General features: G+C 33.9%; 2 protein-coding genes across 3 annotated transcripts; both read left to right on the top strand.

The window, feature by feature from the left end:
- The first annotated feature begins 889 nt into the window (after window positions 1-889).
- On the top strand, window positions 890-6,360 carry LOC107891016 (phosphatidate phosphatase PAH1). Its single transcript, XM_016815646.2, has 10 exons — window positions 890-2,946; window positions 3,053-3,633; window positions 3,724-3,797; window positions 4,197-4,281; window positions 4,753-4,839; window positions 5,109-5,181; window positions 5,507-5,550; window positions 5,652-5,780; window positions 5,874-5,972; window positions 6,081-6,360. The coding sequence occupies exons 1-10, from the start codon at window positions 1,521-1,523 to the stop codon at window positions 6,132-6,134; spliced, it is 2,652 nt and encodes an 883-aa protein (XP_016671135.1). The 5' UTR covers window positions 890-1,520; the 3' UTR covers window positions 6,135-6,360.
- A 9,064-nt stretch (window positions 6,361-15,424) lies between these two features.
- LOC107891018 (probable membrane-associated kinase regulator 3) lies at window positions 15,425-17,520 on the top strand. Of its 2 annotated transcripts, XR_001682110.2 has the most exons (2): window positions 15,426-16,788; window positions 17,123-17,520. XR_001682110.2 is itself a non-coding variant. In XM_016815647.2 (1 exon), the coding sequence occupies exon 1, from the start codon at window positions 15,632-15,634 to the stop codon at window positions 16,685-16,687; it is 1,056 nt and encodes a 351-aa protein (XP_016671136.1). In that variant the 5' UTR covers window positions 15,425-15,631; the 3' UTR covers window positions 16,688-17,054. The 2 variants fall into 2 exon arrangements, 1 of the variants encoding a protein (XP_016671136.1); XM_016815647.2 differs by lacking the exon at window positions 17,123-17,520 and having other exon boundaries at window positions 15,425-17,054.
- Window positions 17,521-17,922: the final 402 nt, after the last annotated feature.

Genomic DNA, 17,922 nt, shown 5'->3' with positions numbered 1-17,922 from the left:
AGAAAATGCAAATATTTCATATCATATAACATTCATATAAAAACCCAATCAAAATCATTCATATTGTCCCTTATACGAGCCCTTGAGGCCCAAAATACACATTAGAAACAAATTGAGACTAAATCGAAAACTTAGAAAATTTTTCAAAAACACTTAAAATTTTTAAAACTATAGGGATCACTGGGGGTGAGTATTTGATCAATTCGAGTCGAATCGAGTCAAAAATTTTTGAGATAGTTGAGTTGACGAATCCTATTTTAGCAACCGAACTCAATTTGAATTTTTTTCGAATTAGATCGAATGGAGTCAAAAAAATTCGAGTCAAGTCGAGTCGAGTTAACGAATATTATTATTTATACTCAATATTGTGTTTAATTGAACCGATTATTTAACTAGTCAACGAAGTACAAAATTATTTAACTACATAAATAATATAATGGTTTTGCCTTTTAACTTAATGAGTAAACATTTATCAAAACAACATAGTTTTGCCTTTTAACTTAATGATTTTGACTTTTAACTTTAGAAAAGGTAAGCATTTAACAAAAAGACGTAGTTTGCCTTTTCTTATTTGGATTTTCGAATAACTTGAATTGTGTAATTCATATTCAAGTTAAACAAAAAAACTTAATTTTTTTATTCGAGTTGATCCAAATAACTTGATTAACTCAAATAACTCAAACTATTTAATTCAAAATTTAAAAAATTTATCGAGTTTTTTGAATCGAATCAGATTTTTCTCACCCCTAGTTAAGTTGCTCCAAACAAAAACAAAAGACTAAACTGACCAAATCATCAAACGTTAGGAACTATTTTTGAAATTATGCCAAATAAAAAAAGAATACATCTAATATTTCCTTTTTTAACCATTAACGTCAAATAATTTCTTATATTTCCAAATATTTTAACACGATGTTTTTCCTCGCTTCCACCCACGTTTCTAGTGTGCCCATTTTATTTTATCATTGAGTTGATGTTCTGTAATTAGCATTAATAGATTTAGGTGCATTGCTGTGTCTCTATCAATTACGTTTGACTGCTTTAATTGTACAATCATCGTTTAATTTCTGTTTCGTTGCCGAGAAATTTGGCGGAATAAGTAATTCCAGTTTTTCTTGTTTCTAAAAGGTTAAGTTTCTTTTATTTTTTCCTTCCGTTTTTCTATTCTAAGTAATATGTTCATGACATTCTGTACTGGGTTTCATATAATATTTGTGAAGCGGGATTTCAAGATTTTGTATGAAACTAGTAGCTGTTAGATTCCCGGTCTTGCTTTTCTTTTTCTTTTATTTATATTTTGCTGTTGATCAAAAGGGGAGAATTGGGTTTTGGTTTAATTTTGAATTGCATGGAGATACCTAAAGATTAAGAGTGAATACCATTGAGAGGAAAGGAAGGTGTTGGATTTATACAGTTGATTTTTTTATTCTTTTTTTATTGGAAAATAAAGAATCTGAAAAAGGGTTTTCGTTATTTTCCCTTGAATTTTGTTTAATCCGAAAAAGGATTAAGATTGACAAATGAATGTGGTTGGCAAAGTTGGGAGTTTAATTTCACAAGGTGTATATTCTGTTGCTACCCCTTTCCATCCTTTTGGCGGGGCTGTTGATGTCATTGTTGTTCAGCAACAAGATGGGACATTTCGAAGCACGCCATGGTATGTTCGGTTCGGGAAGTTTCAGGGTGTTTTAAAAGGGGCTGAGAAGGTTGTTCGTATAACTGTTAATGGCGTTGAAGCAGATTTTCATATGTGTCTTGATAACTCTGGGGAAGCCTATTTCGCAAGGGAGGTTGATGCTGGTAAAGGATATGATACAAATGGTGAGCTGAAAGATTCTGAGTCTGAACTGACACAGGATGATGGTAATAGACACATTGCTCAATTTTGTAGACTTGAACATAGTGTCTCAGACTCCAGGGTGGCTCTGTTGAGGGATGAATTAGATGCCATTAATCCGAAGCGGCTTGAAAGGTCGGAATCTGATGCTAGGTTCTATGAGTTTCAAGATGAGCAATCCTTTCTAGAGGATTCAGTTAATGTGTCAGATGTCGGGCCTGGCCAATGTGATGGTTCAGATGGTGCATGTCTTGGTGATGCACAAGATTTAGATTCAGAAGTTGTCTTGGTCAGTGTGGATGGTCATATGCTTACAGCCCCTGTATCAGCATCGGAGGAAAATGGTGAAGATGTGCAATTAAGCACACCCAGGTTTCATATAGGACCAGGTGAAGAACCTGAGTGTTGCAATGGTAATGAGGAGCTAATTTCAGGAGACGATGTGTGTGCTGCTGGTTGTATTAATAAGCTCAGTACAGCAGCGGATAAGGACTCTCATGATATTAGTGTGAACAGTGATTCAACTGCTTTGAGACACCATCCAGAAGTTTGTGTAGAAGGGAGGGAACATGGCTGTCAAACCGAAGTAACTCAAAACCTTTCTAACCATCAAAGTGAATTTAACAGGCCAAGTGATGTTGGAGATGCATCTGTGATTAAGAGAAGGGGGGAGGTTTTTCAAAGCTGCCTTGAACTATCTGAATTGGGAAGACATGGTGAGAACACTGATCCTGTAGGTACAAATAAGCCATCTAAAGCTCACATTTCCCATGATAAACCTTCTTGCAGCCCTCCAGACGTTAATGAAATCAAAGATGGAGATGTTGGTGACTCCAGAAAGGAAGATTTGTTGTCTTCTTCCAACAATAATGGATCTCCTGACTTACCAGTTGAAAACAAAGAGTTGGAATCTGATTGTTTGGGTCCTAACAATGCGTCTGTTGGTAATGGATCTCAAGTGAACGATGAACAGTTTGGCACATCAGCATTGACTGATGGGATAAATGGCAGTCCACAAATTCCTGAACCTGAGAATAAGAGTAGCCGAAGTGAGTGTGTCAAAACTGAATCTACTTCTGGTAAAGAGACAGAAGCTCATGCTAATCCAGGTAAGGAGCTAAGAGTCCTTTTCCTCCTTTAATTATTTCCCTCTCTTTTTCCTTGCTTTGATTCTCATGGAGTACTTGGTTTCTCTTGCTCACCTTGTCTTTTCAGGATTTGAGATCTCTCTCTGTGGAAAAAAACTTCATGCTGGTATGGGGTTAGATGCTGCAGCTGCAGTCTTTGAAGCACACCGCATATCAAAGGAAGAATTTAAAAATAATGCAAGGTCAATTATTAAGAATTCAAACCTTATCGTCCGGTTTGGAGACAGGTATTTTCCTTGGGAAAAAGCTGCTTCTGTTATTCTTGGAATGGCTGCATTTGGTTCAGAGTTATCTCTTGAGCCCCGAGATGCAATCCGTGTTGAACAGGATGAGTCATCAAACTCAAAGGGTGATGATTCTGTAGTCACTTCCACATCCTCTAGCCGCGGATGGAACCTCTGGCCTATTCCATTTACAAAGGGCAAAACACTTGAGCACACTGATAGCAATTCATCAAGTGAGGAGTTGTTTGTTGATTCTGAATCTGATATACAAAATACACAAGCAGGTTCAACTCTTGATTCTTCCCGCAAGCAATTTATTAGAACCAATGTTCCCACTACTGAGCAGATAGCTTCCTTGAATCTGAAAGATGGTCAAAATATGATTACTTTCAGTTTCTCCACCAGGGTTTTTGGAAACCAAGAGGTTTCAGTTCTCTACTAAATTCCTCATCATGTTTTCGAGGTTTGTGTTATGCTTAAATGTCAGCCTCTAAAACCTATGCATCTTTAACAGGTTGACGCTCATCTTTACTTGTGGAAGTGGAATGATAAGATTGTAATCTCAGACGTTGATGGAACTATTACCAAGTAGGGATTTTTACCTCCTGACGTATCTCTCTGCATTATTTAAAATGTTCTGTTTCACTCATTTAGGGGCTTGTCTAGACTCACCTGTAATTCTTATTATGATATGTGTATTCTCAATCGGTACATGATTTCCTTAATAGACTTGTTATGATGAGTTCAATACTGAACTAATAAGTAAAAGTGGATTATAAAAGAACCGGAGATAAATAAGCCAGGTACTTATATATTTGAAGCTGAGATTGATCTTCCCCTAAGACCTTCAGCATTAAAGCAACAATGAGCATTTCCACAACCTGTCATTTCCTAATTGATTTATGGTGAAATCTTTGTTTTGAATGTGTTTCAATCTTGTCTAAGAACAAAATGTATCTTTCGATAACCTTGACACATTTCTTTCAGGTCTGACGTTTTAGGCCAGTTTATGCCTTTAGTTGGAAGGGACTGGACACAGTCTGGTGTAGCCAAACTTTTCTCTGCTATTAAGGTATGCTTTTCCTCATATTTTTCATTGTTTAACTTGACTTAATTGAGCCTTAATTCTGTTCTGTACTATGATGCAAAACTGGATCTATGAAATGACTCCAGCATTATTCCTTTCCTTTTGTATACCCACCACCAATCAAAAGTCGCCTCAGTCTCATGTTTTCCTTTTCTTGTTTCTTCTTCTTCTTTATAAAATTTCTATTGATCTAAGTGATGATATATTCTTTCATCGGGTTTTATAATGCTAGTTTATGGAATAACATTTGACAGACTTAGCACCATGATGATGTGAATGTTATCCCATTATTATGCTCCTTAACTTTTCTCTATTACTACCATGTTTTTGCATACACAAACACAATATTGCTTCTATGGAACATTGGGTTCAATATCAAGTCACTTTGGAGTTTGATTTAGCAAAGTGATTTCCTTGGTATCTGATGTCAAATACCGAATTGTGTGTTCACAACAGGAGAATGGATATCAGCTGCTATTTCTCAGTGCGCGTGCAATCGTTCAGGCATATTTAACCAGAAACTATTTACTCAACCTAAAACAGGTAGCAAAATAGCCAGGTTTTGCTGCTCTTAACCTCCTATTTCAATGTTAGAAAATTCTAATATACAATTTTTTATTTCTTCAAAAGAATTGTTTTCTGTTGCATCCGAAAGCATTTTTTACGTTTTACTTATGGAAGCAAAAAGGCAATATGACAAAATAACAACTAAATGAATAAGCCAACACATCTAGAGCCATCTTGTAAAAAAAAAAATCGTTGAAATCATGAGTATGTAATCAAATTCTTAACTGATTCCTTTTTTCATGCAGGACGGAAAAGCTTTACCGAATGGACCCGTTGTTATTTCCCCTGATGGTTTGTTTCCTTCATTGTACCGTGAAGGTAAGGTCTTCTATTTTCCCCCCCATTTTTTCCATTGTTTATTGAAGTAAAATATAGCTTGTTGTTTCAAGTTTGCATCACAACTTTGTGGCTTCAGTAACACAAGGGAAATTACATCCCATCATAGAACCCATGAATGATAAAAAGCGTCTATTTTTGCACTTTTGATCTTTTTTGTCGAAATCTTTTGACTGTAGTATGTAGTTATGTACTTGCATGCATTATGTTTTGTATCCTCTTCACCCCTCTCCATTTTCTTCTTAGTTGTAATAACATATGAGTACCATTCCGAGTTATCCTACAATTTCCTCTTTATTCATGGCAGTAATAAGAAGAGCACCTCATGAATTCAAAATAGCATGTTTAGAGGTAAATTCTGAAATAATAAACCTTGTTTCTCAATATAGATTTAAATTACTATGATCAGATCAGTCTTTCACCTTTGATTTCTTGGTTACATGTGCATGCAGGATATCAAGAAACTTTTCCCTTCCGATCACAATCCGTTTTATGCTGGCTTTGGAAACAGAGACACAGATGAGCTCAGTTACAGAAAAATTGGAATCCCGAAGGGCAAGATATTTATAATTAACCCTAAGGTACAACCATATGATTGTATGAGAAAAAAGAGACATAAAACTTAACTGAAGCCTGTCTTGCGGTTACTATTGACTTTCTAATAATCTTGGCAGGGTGAGGTGGCTATTAGTCAACGTATTGATGTGAGATCGTATACGTCATTGCATACTCTTGTTGATGACATGTTTCCGCCAGCCTCATTGGTTGAGCAGGTAAGGAGTATATTTCCTGTCTCTTTACTACAAATTCTCTGCAAGATTGTCCCTGGATTTTATTTTGGAGCCTTCAATGGTTTCCCTGATATGGAAATACTTTTGCAGGAAGATTATAACGCATGGAATTTTTGGAAAGTGCCATTACCGGATATTAAGTGAGATGGTGGCTTAAGGAATACAGTTTGCTTCTACCAACTAGTTAATGAGATAATGAGTTGGGTAAAGTGGCCCCATGGTGAGCAGATTGTCGTGACTGCTTCCCACACATTTATATTCATCTGTGACCTTCAAAATCAAAATTATTGCCTCCCACAGATGTATGTACCATAGAAATAAAAACATTGTTTTGTTGATTTCTATGATTAATATAAAGTGCATTTTAACACATTCTACTTATTCATTTGGATGGTTGATTAGAGTTCCTAAGACGAAAAAGTTGTCGATTGCAATTAAAAATATGGATATTTGTTATTGTAAGATGAAAAAGTGGACAATATGTTTCATGGAGGGGAGAGAACAATCTATCATAATTAACAAAAACTTGAGTTTAACTACATCTTGAAGGGGATTGGTTCCTAAAAGGGTTGATTGCAGTAACAATAACCAAAGCTATGGCAATATGGCATGATAAGGCCATTAATAATGTTATATAAGATGTTTTCATCATCAGCTCTGAAAATCCAATATAAAGATTCACTGAGCACTAGCTGAATCCAAAAGCTGAAGTTCAACAAAACATTTCCATGCAACTTTTCTTACTGTTATTATTTAGAGTTTATAATTGTTTTTCTTAATAATATCATTTTTAAAATTCGAACTTATGTTCTCTTTTTGAGAATGTAATATATCTTACCACAACACTCAAATGCTTTTTGATTAATTTGATGATTGTTGTAGATCACATAATATTACTCTAACATAATTCATCGCCATTTTTATGAAAATCTATAATAACAAACACATTTCCGACTCTCTTTGGTGCATTGTTATAGTGGCATGTTATGGATTTGAACTCAAAATTCAGATGTTGAAGATCAACATTTTCAATGCCTTTAATACCCAACCATTCCTTAAGGATCAACTATTGTTTTCGATGATTACAGCTTCCTTTGGATGTGAGTAGAACTCACGTTTCAATGAGTTCACATATTCTGTACAAATGTACCATGATTTTGCGTTTAGATAACAACAATTTTATTCAATCGTGAACCTCATACCACATTGGAGCACTAATTTTTCACTAGGGTATTTTGCTCCAATTGAAAAGCAAACCTCCCGTTTAAAAAAATGGGAAGGATTCACTTAAAAAAAATATACAAAATTTAATATAAATTAAAATTTTTTAATTATTTGTTATATGTAAAAGAAATTTTTTCTAACTGTTAAATAGATATTAATATATACAAAATTTTAGATTGATATGATAGATATATTATATTGATTCGAAAATTTACATACATAGCAAATACAATTATATTGATAAATTTAATAGTTGAGTCGTTAAAATATTAATTGTATAAACTTTTTATAATTATTAAGATTATAAAAAGTTTATACAATAATATAAGATCCAAATTTATGAGTTCTTCCTCCAGGTCTTCAACCACGATGTATTTATGCTGTTGTGTTGGGACTTTTAGGGGCCATGGAAACAGGACCATAAGGAGACAAAAAAGCAAAAACAGGGACAGAACTAACAAGGTAAAGAACCAAGGACGCTAAGAAGTTAGGACGAGGGAAAAACTAATAAATGTAGATGGAGTAAATGCAGGTTCAGGATCAAAGCTTCAGAATGAAACATGTTAATATTTTTGCCATGCATTCGAATCAATTGTAAGACTCAGAAAGTAGTAAAAAGGAAAACCCACTTATAAAATAAAAGTGAGTCCCATTACCCATTGGGTCTTGGCCTTGAACTTTTTAGAGATCTCAGCTCTGAGTTGTAAATGATGCAACTTTGAGTCTTTTTGACAGTGGCTCAGCCAAATGATGCAGGCATTAGTGTTTTAAAAGCTAATTGCCACGACCGAAAGTAAGATCCCTCCCCCTCTGAATACAGTGACCAGCATCACGTGATCACCTGCTTCATTTGTTGCAGCGAAACCCAGCTTACCCTTTTATTCCACACCAGAACTTGGCCTTCACCCTCATAACATAACACTAAAATATATATATATATATTCTTGTTTTTCGGGCTGGAGTACAGAGTAGAAAACTGCATATACAAGGTTCAATGAGCCCTATTCAACATATTGCGGCTGTGGTTTTGGATCAAAGATTTGAAGGTTGTTTTTTACCAAAATTAAACAATTAGTACAAGAGGAGACAAGCAAAAATAAAAAGCAGCCCCCCCAGCCTTGGATAAACCACGTCCCACCACATAAATATTGAAGTTTGTTAAACTTGATTTTTTTGTAGGTGAATGAATGGCGTTTATGTTTGTTTTTAGTGAGGTGAATGAAAATAGGAAAAAGAAAATCAAGAGGAAAAAAAATACAAAATATCTAATGTTTTAAAAACCGAGGTTAATTCATACAACTATCCTCCAAAGATAACTTCATCTGGAATGTACAAGTCTCCCATGCTTTGACCAAGTCAAATATTGGTTGGCATACATTGCATTGTCTGATTCTGATAGATCATTATCACATCACTCTTGGAATATTTTCAAATATTTATAGTATCTCAATAACTATAAATGAATGGGTGTAATTAATCAAAAGATAAAACTTTTGGTCATTGGTCAAAAGTTATATCATTTGATTTTTTTAAAAAAAAAGAATTATAACTATTCAAAAAATATTATTTGAATAGTTACAAAATTAAATGAATAATTATTATTATTTATTTATTCATAAAGACACCTATTGAAAGATGTCTCTATGAAGAGACATGAAAATTCCTATAAATAGGAATGGAATTTCATTTGGAAATCATATCAACAAATTCTAATATTATTTCTTCTCTTCCTTCATTTTCTAATATTATTAGATTATTCTATAAAGTATTGCTGCAGAAATCCTTTGTAGAAATTGAGTTTTTGTTATACATTACTCAGTGCATAGTGGACTATTCTCGTCAGTGCAAAACGCAAATAGTCATTGGCTTCATTGTATCCTCGAGGTTAATTTGCTTGGAACTCGTTTGCACACTGAAGATAAGTGGGGGCGAATATAACCTTAAAGATAGTGGCTTGATACACGCCTTGAAGCCTGCCCTATTTCTTCTTTTTCTTTTCGAGTTCCGATCGTGTGTTCGAGTTTTTTCCTTACCGGAGTTTTGTACTAACAATTTTAAGGTTATATTTCATGATGACTACCACAACACATGAAAGTGGAACACTAAGGGAGTTGGCTTCCAACTTTGTTAAACTTGATCGTTTTGATGGTGGCAATTTTCGACGATGGCAGAAAAAGATGCACTTTTTGTTATCAACTTTGAAGATTGCTTATGTTTTGGATACTCCAAGACCTGAAGAGAATGAAAATGAATCTGTTGCTGCAACCCGAGAAAGACAAAAATGGGACAATGCTGATTACATATGCATGGGCCACATATTGAATGGTTTATCTGATGGTTTGTTCGACACCTACCAAAACGACGTCACCGCTAAAGAATTATGGGACAAATTGGAGGCAAGATACATGACCGAAGATGTTACAAGTAAGAAATTTCTTGTCAGTCGTTTCAATAATTATCAAATGGTTGATGGTCATTCTGTTATGGAACAATTTCGTGATATTGAAAAGATGCTGAATCAATTTAAGCAATATGATATGAAAATGGATGAAATGATTGTGGTATCCTCCATAATAGACAAACTTCCTCCATCTTGGAAAGACTTTAAAAGAAGTCTAAAACATAAGAAAGAGGAAATATCTCTTGAGGCTTTGGCAAATCATCTTCGTATTGAAGAAGAGTATCGAAAACAAGATCAGAACCTAAATTTTGAAAATGCCAAAGTACATGTTACGGAGGAAGTACGGACTACTAAACCATTCAAGAGAAAGTTCAATCAGACTGATAGAGCACCTAAGTTCAAAAAGAAACAAAAGGGCTCATGCTATCATTGTGGAAAGCCGGGACATTTCAAGAATGAATGTCGATTTTTAAAGAAGAAATCATCTTCTAAGGCTGATAATAACGAAAAGTTCGTTGCAATGATATCTGAAATTAATATGGCACAAGATGATAATACATGGTGGATTGATACCGGAGCAACCAAACATGTGTGCAAAGACAAAAGCATGTTCACAAAGTTCACACAATGTGAAAATGACAATGTCTTGTACATGGGAAATTCTTCCACCGCAACAATTAAAGGCAAAGGGTCTGTTGAACTACAATTCACTTCTGAAAAGGTTTTAACCTTAAATGATGTATATTATGTACCAGAAGTTAGGAAAAATTTAGTGTCTGGAAGTCTGTTGAATAAGTTTGGTTTCAAACTTGTTTTTGAGGCAGATAAGTTTATTTTGTCTAAGGGAGGAATTTTTGTGGGAAAAGGGTATATGTATGAAAGCATGTTCAAACTTAATATTATTAATAAGAATAAAAATACTATTTCTGCTTATATGGTTGAATCATTTTGTTTGTGGCATTATAGATTAAGTCATTTGAATTATAGAAAATTGAATGACATGTATAAATTAGATTTAATTCCTGTTTTTAATAATAATATTGAAAAATGCAATACCTGTATGTTGACTAAAATTACAAGAAATCCTTTCCCTAAGGTTAAAAAGAAAATAAAATTGCTTGATTTGATACATAGTGATTTATGTGACTTGCATAATACTCCTACATTAGGTGGAAAGAAATATTTTGTTACTTTTATTGATGATTGTTCTAGATATTGTTATGTATATTTATTGCATTCAAAAGATGAAGCGCTTGATAAATTTAAAGTTTATAAATCTGAAGTTGAACTTCAGTGTGAATCATTTATCAAGTGCTTAAGATCGGATAGAGGTGGAGAATACTATAATCCAAGTTATTTTGAACTCACTGGAATTGTCCATCAAGTTTCAGCCCCTTACACACCACAACAAAATGGTGTAGCTGAAAGGAAAAATAGAGTCTTGATTGAAATGGTAAATTCAATGTTATCATATTCAGGTCTTGGACAGGGTTTTTGGGGAGAAGCTGTTCTAACAGCTTGTCATATATTGAATAGAGTTCCTAATAAGGAAACTAAAATAACCCCCTATGAACAATGGAAGAAAAGGAAACCAAACCTTAATTATTTAAAGGTTTGGGGTTGTAGAGCTATTGTAAAAGTTCCAACACCTAAACGTAAAAAGTTAGGTGAAAGAGGAATTGAATGCATATTTATAGGTTATGCACATAATAGCAAGGCATATAGGTTCATAGTAATTGAACCAAATGATTCAATTTCAATTAATACGGTTATTGAATCAAGAGATGCTATTTTTGATGAAAATAGATTTAATTCTATATCAAGACAATTACAACCACAACAATTGATTCATTCTTCAAATGAGAATGAGATTCCATTGAAACAAATTGATAATAATGATGAATCTTGTCAAGAATTAAGAAGAAGTAAGAGGATTAAAAAGGTCAAAGATTTTGGACCAGATTTCATTATGTTTCTTGTAGAAGGAAAAAGTGAAAGTATATGCAATAAGATACCTTATTGTTATAATACCGAATCTGATCCTATTACATTTGAAGAAGCAGTGAAATCTCAAGACTCTGCTTTTTGGAAAGAAGCAATAAATGATGAAATGGATTCAATAATGGGAAATCAAACTTGGATCTTAGTTGATCTTCCACCAGGTTCCAAACCAATAGGTTGTAAATGGATCTTCAAAAAGAAAATGAAGGTCGATGGAACCATTGATAAATTTAAAGTAAGGTTGGTAGCAAAAGGTTTTACACAAAGACAAGGTATTGATTACTTTGATACCTATGCTCCAGTAGCAAGAATTGCTACAATTAGACTATTAATATCACTTACCTCTATATATAATTTGGTTGTTCACCAAATGGATGTTAAAACTGCATTTTTAAATGGTGAATTGGAAGAGGAAGTGTACATGGAGCAACCGGAAGGATTTGTTGTTCTAGGACAAGAGCATAAGGTATGTAAGCTTGTTAAATCTTTATATGGGCTTAAACAAGCACCAAAACAATGGCACCAAAAGTTTGACAAGGTTGTTTTAGCTAATGGCTATAAAATAAATGAATCCGATAAGTGCATATATAGTAAATTTGATAATGGAAAGGGTGTTATAATTTGCTTATATGTAGATGACATGCTTATTTTTGGCACGGATTTGGAACAAATAGAAAACACAAAGAAATTCTTGTCAAACAACTTTGCTATGAAGGATATGGGTGTAGCAGATGTTATTCTTGGGATTAAAATAACCCGAGATGAAAGCACTATAGCTTTATCACAATCACATTACATTGAAAATGTGCTTAAAAAGTTTGATCTTTTCAACTGTATACCAGCATCTACACCCATGGATCCTCAATTAAAATTACTATCTAATGCTGGTAGGAAAATTGATCAATTGAAATATGCAAGTCTAATTGGTTGTCTTATGTACATAATGACTTGTACAAGACCAGATATTGCATATGCTATTGGAAAATTGAGTAGATACACAAGTAATCGAAGTAGTTTGCATTGGCAAGCTTTAAATAGAGTACTTAGGTACTTAAAGAAAACTATTAACTATGGATTGTGTTATAATGGATATCCTCCAGTTTTAGAAGGGTATTCGGATGCTAGTTGGATTACAAGTTTGGAAGATCATGCATCTACTAGTGGGTGGATCTTCATTCTTGGTGGAGGAGTCATTTCTTGGGGTTCCAAGAAACAAACATGTATTACTGATTCCACCATGGCAGCAGAATTTATTGCATTAGCCGCTGCATCTAAAGAAGCAGAATGGTTAAGAAATTTGCTTTATGATGTACCTTTATGGCTTAAGCCAATTTCACCTATTTCTATCCGTTGTGATAGTGAGGCTACTCTAACAAAGGCATATAGCCAAGTATATAATGGAAAGTCTAGACACTTTGGATTAAGACATAGTTATGTCCGACAATTAATCTCTGATGGAGTGATCACTATTAATTATGTGAGGTCAAGTGAAAATTTGGCAGATCCTTTGACAAAAAGTCTTGCTAGAGATGCAGTAAAAAGGACCTCAAAAGGGATGAGACTCAAGCCTATTAATTAGAGTCACCCATGATGGAAACTCGACTCAACGCTTGGTATAACGTCAAGTCTTGAGTTCAATGAGACAAAGTACATCATTAGTATGTGACTGTTAGCACTATAAATAAATCCATCCTAAGATTAAAGTGCTAGGTACCCGTAATGATAAGGGAAGGATGAGTAATGTACTCTTAATGGACCCATAACATAAATATGTTAGAGTGTTATAATTACGGGAACACTTTTGATGGGATCTACCTATGTGAGTGGAAGTGTGGCCGCTTCTAGGAGCTTAAGGGCTTGGCTCTGACAGCACTCATGAAAAGAGGATAGACACATGGCTATAATAGTGTCCCTAGATACTATGCATTGACTGATGTTGAAATCATTGTGTGAGATGTGTTCAGTTAATCAAATGGAATAGTTGGTTCAAAGCTTAGTCTACCATACAATTTCGATTAACTTTAACATGTTTTCACTAAGTGAAGGTTCAATCGTAAGACACCTTTATTTATGCAAATTGATTTCCAAGAATATCAAAATCTAAATATTTTGAAAATGGGGGGAGATTGTTGGAATATTTTCAAATATTTATAGTATCCCAATAACTATAAATGAATGGGTGTAATTAATCAAAAGATAAAACTTTTGGTCATTGGTCAAAAGTTATATCATTTGATTTTTAAAAAAAAAAAAGAATTATAACTATTCAAAAAATATTATTTGAATAGTTACAAAATTAAATGAATAATTATTATTATTTATTTATTCATAAAGACACCTATTGAAAGATGTCTCTATGAAGAGACATGAAAATTCCTATAAATAGGAATGGGATTTCATTTGGAAATCATATCAACAAATTCTAATATTATTTCTTCTCTTCCTTCATTTTCTAATATTATTAGATTATTCTATAAAGTATTGCTGCAGAAATCCTTTGTAGAAATTGAGTTTTTGTTATACATTACTCAGTGCATAGTGGACTATTCTCGTCAGTGCAAAACGCAAATAGTCATTGGCTTCATTGTATCCTCGAGGTTAATTTGCTTGGAACTCGTTTGCACACTGAAGATAAGTGGGGGCGAATATAACCTTAAAGATAGTGGCTTGATACACGCCTTGGAGCCTGTCCTATTTCTTCTTTTTCTTTTCGAGTTCCGATCGTGTGTTCGAGTTTTTTCCTTACCGGAGTTTTGTACTAACAATCACAGCTCTTGGAGAACACATATAATTTAGCTTAGCTTAGCTTAAAGGTTTTGGAACTTTCAATATATAATAATAGCTCTCTGTCCCTTAGGCTCTAATTTATCAGTATTGAATTGTAAAACTTGACACTGCAAAAAAACAGGTTTTGGAAACAGGGCTGGCTGGCTTTCCCTTTTCAAATTTAAATTTTGCTGCAGTGAAAGAAGTTTGCGGAGGTGCAGAAAACAACAACCCCTATTGTGTATATATATATAAATAAATAATTGGTCTTTTGTTTTATATTCAGGAAATAATGCTGTTTCTATTTCAAAAGTTTTTAACTGTTAGACACGAGTATATTAAATAAAGAGTGGACGTAATATAGGTTAAAACTGAGGCAGACAAGTAGTAGATGCTTAAATCCTTGAGAATTCCCAAGTGGATACACTATTATTATACTTGTCATTATCATATAATTTGAAGATTCCATGAGTTCTTTTGATCTAAATTTTTCATTCTCCTACTTTCATTTTCTTCAACACTGTTGAAAGAGATATGCATGGGCTGCTTACAATGAAACTTTCAGCAAAAACAAAAGGGAACTGTCACCTTTCTTTCTGCTGATATTGGAAGATTCTTACCTTCTGCCACCACATTTCAAGTTCAATTCAAAGTACATAAACATGGGGTTCACAACATTGTTATCCCACTTTCCTAAAACAACAGTTGTTGCATTATAGGGATTTGATCATATGGTTCTAAGCTCATCTTTCAAGCTTTACTAGTTTGTACCTGTTAGAAGTTCATTGGCTAATGGCTATGGATGCAAATCATTCATTAACATGAGAAGATTCTTTGCATTTTTTAATTTCAGAACTGGAAATTATCTGGAATAAAAAGACAAATGGTTGTAATTCACCTTTTGGAATTGGTATCTGATGTAAAAATAATAACAGCAAGGTCATTTTGATGCAGAATTGAAGGGATAAATATGCAAAAATACTACATATATGGGTCAGTCAGAAGCTGTTTTTTGCCATTTTATTATTTGGAACCATTCAAGATATTACTTACTAGAAAGGAGAAAAAAAAAAGGGTGGCAAATTAAAAATGGAAAAGATCTGACAACTCCTTACCATATGATTTTCTTTTTCTAACTTGGCTCCATCTTCACTTTAAAGGATACCCCTCTCTTTCGTCACCAACCTCACACCTTCCCATAACTGAGCATCCCCCAAAGACCAAGAGAGGTGCTTTTGAGAGTTGAAAAATGATGGCCATAAGCCAAGCTTCAAGTAACCATGCAGATGAAGATTATATAGATATGGAGGTAAGCTCATCCTCCAACTATTTGTGTTATTCCATAAGCTCTCCACCTCAAAGTAGAGAGTTTGAGTTCCAAATGTGTTCAGTTTCTCCAGATGGAGATATTTCCTCTACTTATCCAGCTGATGAACTCTTCTACAAGGGCAAGCTCCTTCCCCTCTACCTCCCTCCTCGCCTCCAAATGGTTCAGAAACTACGCCAAAGTTCCAACAATGCTGCCTTGGACTCCAAAACTCAACCACCCATTGAACCAAACCCTGCTATCCCTTCAACTAATACAAGTTTCCCACTGAAATACTGGACCAGCATCTCTGCATCAGAATCCTGTAGGGTGAGTAGTGAGCTAAATGCTGATGACTATTTCTTTGAATGTTCAACTGAAATGAATGGTTTCATCGGCAACGGTTCTGTTTCGAAGACGTCTTGGTGCCGAAAGCTCATGCAGATCAAGCAATCCTCAATAAGCCAAAAGCTCAAGACATCTCGGGCATATCTTAAGTCCTTGTTCAGCAAGTCTGGGTGTTCAGATGAATCTTGTGCCAAAGCAGCATGCAATGTAGAAGCAGGTAATGTTTCAAAGAACAAAGATTGTGTAAACAAGTACATGAAAATGGCAAAGAAGAATCCATTTGGCAAGATTGATAATGAGAGATATAAGATATCAAGTATCATTATGAAGAGCATTGATAAGGAGGTGGTTGAGGATGCTGCAAATAGCCATAGGAGGTCCTTTTCAGGAGTAATTCAAAGGCATTCTACAACAAAGTCTTCATCTACATCTTCATCCGATTCCTCTTCATCGTCGTCTTCATCGTTTTCATTCAGCTCAAGCGGATTCTATGATTTACAGTTGCTGAAAAGAAGCAACAGCGCCAATTCGGAGATGGAAAATTCTATTGAGGGAGCAATTGCTCACTGTAAGCAGTCTCAGCAGCTGTCTAGTTCAAGAAAGATTTCAGTTAACGGGGACCAAGAAAGACCAGGATTTTGCAGCATATAATCATATGAAAGAACTTTTTTTTTTTGGGGGGGGGGGGACACTGAAAAATCCACCATGAGAATCACAAAGTTGGTACCCAGTTCCTGTTACATTCTTCCAAAGTGAGTCATTTTCAATGCAGTTGCAGTGTGAGATATTTTAGATACTTTGCATGATTTTCCTTCACTGTTAGACAAGATCAATTTGTTAATGTTACTGTAATAGCTTTCTATGGAAGAACATATTGAAAACCCCATTATTAATCTAATTTAAAAAAAAAAGTGTGGAGATTCTTCCATGGAAGATTATCATTCAAAATCAATGGTCACTATATGGCCTTTTCCTTTTTGTACTTGCTCAAGATATTGCATGATTAGAGTTGGTTGAATGTTTGCTTCAATTTTCATTTCCCCTGTTTCCTTTTTATTTTTAATTTTTGTTTTCCTCCTTGGGCAGGGACAAGACGTTCTCTTTTACAAGGACTTGCCAGTTTTCTTAGAGCATCTTTTGACATTTGACAATGATCTCAAAGTTTTACTCCATTGATGCCAAGTTTAGAAGTCAATTTCTGTTGATAACAGTGAAATAGGAATCCCCAAAATTTTTTTTTCTAAAGAAAAAAGAAACCGTTCTATCAGTAAGATCAGCAGAATTTTAAATCTTAAATTCTGTATAAACTGCGTATTTTACAAAAAGCCCCTTTTTCTACCTGAAGCTTTTCCCAGAAATAGAATTTTTTTATTACTGTTTCAGCCTTTCTGGCTTTTTTTTTTCTAACGAAACTGAAATTCCCAGTTTAAGAAAAATTATTTTATCAACTTTTTTAAGTATATGTTTATTTTTAATTGATAATGATCATGGATGATATGGTAAAAGAAATTCATAAAAATCATTTTTCGAAGTGATTATAATAATAATAAATTTATTGCATAAAATTTAAAAATATAAGAATTAACATAAAAAATTTAAATCCGCAAGTCCAGAAGATCCTCTACCATCTTTCTCAACTTTTCACTTTAGTAAAGTAAGTTATTATAATAATAATAATAATAATAATAATAATAATAATAATAATAATCTATTTTCACTTAATCTAAACAAGGAAATAATAATCTAAACAAGGAAATAACAGTAAGTGGTCATTCTTTTACTGGTCAAATAACTCCCTTGACATCAAGGAGAGAGACCCTGCAATCTTACTTTAAAAAAAGTAGGTTTTAAATTATACTTTGATGCCTAAAAAAAACTTGATTAAA

This window comes from Gossypium hirsutum, chromosome D09 (genome assembly GCF_007990345.1).
Source record: "Gossypium hirsutum isolate 1008001.06 chromosome D09, Gossypium_hirsutum_v2.1, whole genome shotgun sequence".
Classification (NCBI taxonomy): domain Eukaryota; kingdom Viridiplantae; phylum Streptophyta; class Magnoliopsida; order Malvales; family Malvaceae; genus Gossypium; species Gossypium hirsutum.
Note: the sequence above shows the minus strand (reverse complement) of the source record. Positions and strands in the feature narration are given on the sequence as shown.

Excerpts from the sequence above, each read along its gene's own strand:
- LOC107891016 (XM_016815646.2), top strand. The coding sequence starts at position 1,521 with ATGAATGTGGTTGGCAAAGTTGGGAGTTTAATTTCACAAGGTGTATAT. Across the intron at positions 4,282-4,752 it reads AACTTTTCTCTGCTATTAAG|GAGAATGGATATCAGCTGCT; the intron begins GTATGCTTTTCC and ends TGTTCACAACAG. Across the intron at positions 4,840-5,108 it reads ATTTACTCAACCTAAAACAG|GACGGAAAAGCTTTACCGAA; the intron begins GTAGCAAAATAG and ends TTTTTCATGCAG.
- LOC107891018 (XM_016815647.2), top strand. The coding sequence starts at position 15,632 with ATGATGGCCATAAGCCAAGCTTCAAGTAACCATGCAGATGAAGATTAT.